Source organism: Centroberyx affinis, unplaced genomic scaffold (assembly GCF_046629955.1).
Source record: "Centroberyx affinis isolate AG114_WGS23_722 - 3 ecotype Tasmania unplaced genomic scaffold, CSIRO-AGI_Caff_v1 ptg005066l_1, whole genome shotgun sequence".
Lineage (NCBI taxonomy): Eukaryota > Metazoa > Chordata > Actinopteri > Beryciformes > Berycidae > Centroberyx > Centroberyx affinis.
In genome coordinates, this window is record NW_027282500.1 from 164,411 (window position 1) to 170,630 (window position 6,220).

General features: G+C 39.8%; 1 protein-coding gene across 1 annotated transcript; it reads right to left on the reverse strand.

The window, feature by feature from the left end:
* Positions 1–607: 607 nt before the first annotated feature.
* Positions 608–4,003, reverse strand: LOC139666624 (dispanin subfamily A member 2b-like). Its single transcript, XM_071545911.1, has 2 exons — positions 3,652–4,003; positions 608–1,153 (listed from the first exon to the last, which is right to left on the reverse strand). The coding sequence occupies exons 1-2, from the start codon at positions 3,853–3,855 to the stop codon at positions 983–985; spliced, it is 375 nt and encodes a 124-aa protein (XP_071402012.1). The 5' UTR covers positions 3,856–4,003; the 3' UTR covers positions 608–982.
* Between the last annotated feature and the right edge of the window lie 2,217 nt (positions 4,004–6,220).

The following is a 6,220-nucleotide window of genomic DNA, read 5'->3' on the forward strand; positions in this document are numbered from 1 at the left end:
TCAGTTTTTCCTTTGTCTGAGAATATTGTGTTCCCACAACTTCTGAATTACCAGCATGCCCGCTGCCTTTAAGATTGTGCGTAAATGACAAATGTAAGTGATGATTTACCTTTGAATTATTATTAATTGTTAATGGTAAAATATCCTGAGTTCATGTACATTTGTTAATATATACCTGATTCCTGTTTGATGCAGTAACTGATGTTTGGATATGCCAGCTGTAGTCATTATTGGCAGTTATCTGTAGTGTTATATGTAGTATTGTAGCTGTTATTCTAGATTGTTATAGTCTAAATAGTATCTTTTGTAGATGAGTTGCAGTTTAACTTAATTCAATAATTCCTCAGGTACCTGCAGTATATGAATATTTGAATTGAACTTGATTGAGGTGATTATTCTGTTTATTGGTTATTGTATTCTTTCTTTCTTTCTTTCCTTGATTGTATTACAGAACCACACAAACATACACACACAGAGACATGTATACAATATGAACTACAAATAAACTTTGATGCATCTATCTGGACAGGACTCTGGGACGTCTTTCTTACAACCTGACCGTTGTACCATGGTGGTGATACTTAAAAAGTATCAGAGACGCAGAGGGTTAGGAAGAAGGCATTTATTGCACAATCAAACTGAATGCTCATCCTTTTAAATAGAATTCAGCATGACAAACAGCTGAGACACAGGTCTGGTCTACAGGAAATCTGGATTCAATTACAAACTCTGGTGAATATATCAAAACTGAATTATAAACTACCACAGCAGTCTTAATGTTAGGACTATGTGTTGCAATTAAGATTTCTGTAACCTGTAAAAAATCATAATACTGTTATGTTGAAGGATAGTATAACAAAAAAAAAAAAAGAAACAGCAAAAGTTGTAAAAAAACAAACAAAAAAACAACAATGTGCCTGTGCACAATGTAGACAATTACGAACAACACAGAGGCATGTTACAGCAAGAGGCAGCTCAAACACTACAAATGAAGGATCATTTGATGCAAGTAGAAGAGGGCGTTGTCAAGATAGACAAAGAAAAGAATGATCATGATGACCACCAGGATCAGGGCGAGGATGTTGAGGCAGAGGGCGTTGGAGCCGTGCTTTCTGGCGCCCTCCAGGTCTCCCGCCACCTTCCTGTCTCTAGCCTGGAAACACAGCAGCATAGATTAGGGACATGGGGTTTGGGATTCTATTTTATTTTTATGTAGTTTTCAAATTTTATATCAATTTCTGTTTTAGTTTTAGTTAGGTTTCAGCGTAGGTTTGGTGTAGTTTTAGTTTACTTTAAGTTTTAATATTTTTGGTAGGTGTGGTGGGTTTTTTTGGGTTTTTTTTTTCATGTGTAATGTTAGAAGTTCAGAACAGGGATTTTAATCCAGACGGCATCAGCAGCCTCACTAAAGCTGCGTACAGACAAGTTTAATGTAATGTTCAAAATTGGATCATACAAACTGGGCTATTTGTCAATCAACTCCACACACACACAAAAACCTAAACTACAAAAGTGTCAACAGTACACCACTGAAGAAGGTTTTATGCAGGCAACCAAAGAGTCCAGTGTCCAGGCAAAAGATTTAAGGTTTATCACAGAAAAACCTTTTAAACTGTCTATTTTGTTTGGAAACAAACACAAATTCTGATACAATTTCTAACAGTATGATATATTAATGTACATGTAATATATACGTACATATAATTTGATGTTTTATTATGTCACTAAAAGAAAACAGTCTGTGGCTGTATCTGAGGTTGGTCTAGCAGTGGGGCCACTTGATGCACAAGCCAAAGGTTTGTGGATTCAAGTACCAAAATAATATTTATTCAATAAAGAATTAATATAAATCTATTTGTAACCCGAAAAAAGAACAATTTTGATAGTAATGACAACATGCCCCGAAATCAATGTGACAACATTCCCCAACCAGTCATTCCTGACAAAGGTCCCTTCCCTGAGCACATAGCTTGACTAAACCATTCAAATTCAATATCAGATTATAGCTGACCCTTGCTTTTATGTGTCACAATCAAGCGGCCAAAACCACGGGTGAATTTTGAAACCAATGGAAGTGGTGGCAGGCGACAATTCCTCTGACACCCGCTAGGGGTCGGCTCCAAAAAGACTCCAAATCCCACAACCCAACATCTCGCTAAAAATATAAAGTCAATAAATTTATTCGACAAGAGGTTATGGTCTCAGTAGCTAATTTCACTTCTTCTAATGTGTGTCCTTATGCCAATTTTCAAAATAATTGTGTCATTAAAGGGATATAACGGTTATAAAATGGGGTTGTTTTCCTAGTGTAGACAGTAGACAGGTTGCCTGTCCAGTGATCGACAGGTCTCCGATTATGGGCCAATAGTAAGCGGCGCTGCGGCTCTGTGGAAACCCTCAACTTCACTTTGGCTGCTCCGGCTCCAAAAAATGTCAACATGGCGCCGATCGTGAACTCAATCTTTCCGCTTCAAAACGGCCCTTCAGAAACCTATGGGTGACGTCACACTCACTACGTCCATCTTTTTTTACAGTCTATGATCATAATGTTCTAGTTTCTTGCTTCCCCCTAGGGTGTCCTGAAAGGCTATACGTTGGTGGAGGCTTGCTATGCCTAGGCCTCACTTTAAATAACCACCGTTTAGTCTCACTTGTCCCTAAGGCCCTCGGTTTAACCTCGGCCCCCATAGGTCTAGAGGCCGGGAAGGGACATTCCCTGAGTTCCCCCAAGGGAGAAGGTTAGTAGTTTTCCTTTCTCCAGATTTTGACCTAACCCTAAATCTGTCTCTTGTTCAGCCAACCAAGTTGAACAGGTCCACCCCAGCGAGAGCTAAATATTACCCCTTTTGCTGTCTCAGCAGGATTACCTCTCTCGGTTCCTGATGCAGAGAAAAGAAGAAGTCCTGGATTTGTCTTTAAGAGTTTTTATTAAAGTAAATACACAATACAAATCTCACACTCTCCCATTATTGAGAAACTTAAGCAATTTCCCAGTTTTGGGTTGTGTCTTAGATTGACAATCTCCCTTAATAGAGAGAAGATACAGTAAACAGTACCTTTCAATTGTCTCTTAGCAAAAAAGGGGAAGTAGAAATGCCTGTGCAGCGAGCAAGCTGGATACAGAGGAAGCTTCTGCGGGGAGAGGAAGCATGTGGCTTCCTGAACTCAGCAAGCTGCTCTTTCTGCCTTATTTCCCTTCTTTTTTCCTTACAAACTATTTTCCTCATCTGTTTCTTGCTAACCTCCGCTCCTGCCTTTTCCAAGGCTTGTTGTTTTCTGGTGGAGGGGTCCACAACCCCTTGTACCACCCAGGCAGCAGGCAAGAAAAAAACACTAAGATTTTCATTATTTACTTTCAGGTATCAAAATTGTTCTTATGTTAGAGTGTTTTGACTTACACTGTTGTAATCAACATATAGGTAACCTCTCAACATTTGTGTAATTGGGCTTTTGGCTCTGAATTATTTAGTTTCAGAAATAAAGCCACTGGGACAACTTACCCATGTGACAACTTGCCCCGCTGTCCCCTACCCTGCCTGGTGCATGCTGGCTCTCAAACACACATTATAAGAAACTAATTAAAATGCAAAAAAACCCAAAGCAAATACATTAACTTTTCTGTTCTCATATGAATACTGATAAGCAATTTACCTTGATTGAGTAGCAGAACGCGGCCAACCCGAGGCAGAGGGGGTTTGCGTAAAGGAGGCAGCAGAGGGACCAGATGATGTGGTCCCGGGGCATCGGCTCGGTGCGGTCGATCCTCACGGTGGTGTACTGAACCACCGCGGGTCCCTCGTCCCTTCTCTCCTTCATTGGAACAAACTCTGACTCGTGATACGGCGGAGGCTCCATCTCGGCTTTGGGACCAGAAATAAGGCGAAAAAGTATGTGCGCACCAGTGGCGTGATCCTGGTGCGTCGACTTTCGGCAAGCCAAGTAAAGAAAGTTGTGAGGTGTGGCGATATCAGTTCCAGTAATTGTGCATGTCGTGGGTGTCAACAACTCCCGAAATGCCTTTGGAAATTCCACTACAAACTGCATAGACAACTGAGAGTGAAACGAGTGATGGAATGATTACACAATAAACTGAATATACAAAATATTATGGAGACCTCTGTTAAAGTAGGCTGATTAGACGCAAAATATTTGTCTCGAGCTAGGCAGCACAATCCTAAAACAAGAGCATCCAGTTGGGGCAAGAATGAGTAACAATCATGGTCGTAGGAGGCACGGGGGGCAGGAGGGACATGTCCCCCCCTAATATAAAGAGATGATTAAACTGTCCCCCTCAAAAAATAAACCACGACAATGTGTTATTTTGCCTCTGCATTGAAAAATCAACCGCGGGACTTTTATTTTGAAAAGCCGTTGACTTCGTTCAATGTGGAATGAAGTCGAATGAAGAGAGTATCTCCATATGAAAAAAGTGGCCACAAGAAATAGTGTTGATAAGGGTTCATATCGGTGAGGAGCAGACACCAGCCAAGGCAGCGCTCCAAACTTCTGCCAAAAACAAAGCTGCGTAGATCATGTGAGGAGGTGTCACTCTGGCCCTAAATTAAATATCTTGTAATTACGTGTTCTGTTCCGCAATATTAAAATCATTCCACGGACGTTTTGGCCCGCAAAGGCAGATTGTAAAGAGTATAATGGCTTACATTCTGATGCATACAGAAGCCGAGAACGGCCGTGCTTGCAATTTTTCTCGAGATCACCAGTTAATTATCTCGTGAAAACGAGCGTTGATATCTCGAGATTACTCGTGATTCCGAGATAACGGTGTCACGGCATTAAAAAAATAATTGCAAGCACGCTGTTCTCGGCTTCCGTAGATGCAGGCCTCTGGGCAAAACGACAATGGAATGATATTAACTGTGTAGAAAAAATAAATACATTTACATTGTGAGCAGAGTGATGCCTCTTCATTTGATCTGATGGAGCAGAGCAGTCAGCAAGCACAGGGTCGTTAAAGTGTCAATCATAATGAAGAAATTCATGGTAATAAAACGGCAAGATGTCCAATCAACACTAGCCTACTGGTCAGGTGCAGATAGAAAGAGAAAAGAAAAAAGAGGATAGCAAATGAAAGGTATGATATTGCGCCAAGGAGGAATAAATGTGTAAAAAGTTATAGTATAAAGCTATAGTTTTTATGACTGTCAACAACAAAAGGTCAATAGCTTTGTCGCCACTGCTTCCAGAAAGCACAGACATCTGTCCATCAGTTATGTAAAGACAATACTTTGTCTATTTGCCTCAGTGTGTATGCTTGTAGCTTAAGTATGTAATCTTTCTCTGATATTATTACAGCATTATATTTTCGTCTGTGCTGATTTTTAAAATGGCAAGGTAGGTTAGGCCTAGTTGTTTTGCAGCTAAACTTAAACTTAATTCTTCACCATATTGGATGGCTTGCATCTTGTCTGAAACGTTTCTTTGCATGGCTCATTATCCTACCGTAATGGAACAGGTACTGTGCTGGCTTTTTGTATGTACTTTATAATGAACATCTTTTCAAGCTAAAGCCAGTTAGTGTTGTAGCAGGGCTTGGAGAAAAAACACACTTACGTACACTAAACAAAAATACTTCTCCTTTGCCAAGGTAATCCATCCACCTGACAGGTGTGGCATATCAAGATATTAAACAGCATGATTATTGCACAGATGTGCCTTGGGCTGGTCAAAAGGCCACTCTAAAATGTGCAAAGGAGAAGTGCTCACTAACACGGATTTAAACAAATTTGTGAACAAAATTTGAGAGAAATAAGCCTTTTGTGTGCATAGAAAAAGTCTTAGATCTTTTATTTGAACTCATGAAAAATGGGAGCAAAAACAAAAGTGTTTATATTTTTGTTCAGTATACTAGAAACCAGATAATATCAGTGCAATTAGTTGGAAGGAAAATACAACTACATAAAACACTGTAATTTGAAGACGGAAATATTATTATTATTGTTATTGTATTATTATTAATGAGAAACAGGCGAAACTAGATAGACTGGCTGAAAGCCTGCTGTAACCAACACATAAAGTCTGATCTGTCACTTAGCACCTGATCATTCTTTCTTTATTTTCAGATAGCCATAGAAATGAGTATTGCAGAGCTGTTTTTGTTTTTTTGTTTTTTTCAAATCTATGGTGAAGCCTGACACCTAATGGTGAAAAGTAGGGTACTGAACTGGCCCTCTGCTCTTGGATCAGTCACCTGGACATCACC

What these genes read in the sequence shown, in the direction of transcription:
- LOC139666624 (XM_071545911.1), bottom strand. Translation starts at nt 3,855, where the DNA reads ATGGAGCCTCCGCCGTATCACGAGTCAGAGTTTGTTCCAATGAAGGAG. An exon ending in CGTTCTGCTACTCAATCAAG is followed by an intron (nt 1,154 to 3,651) that starts GTAAATTGCTTA and finishes CTGTGTTTCCAG; the next exon opens with GCTAGAGACAGGAAGGTGGC.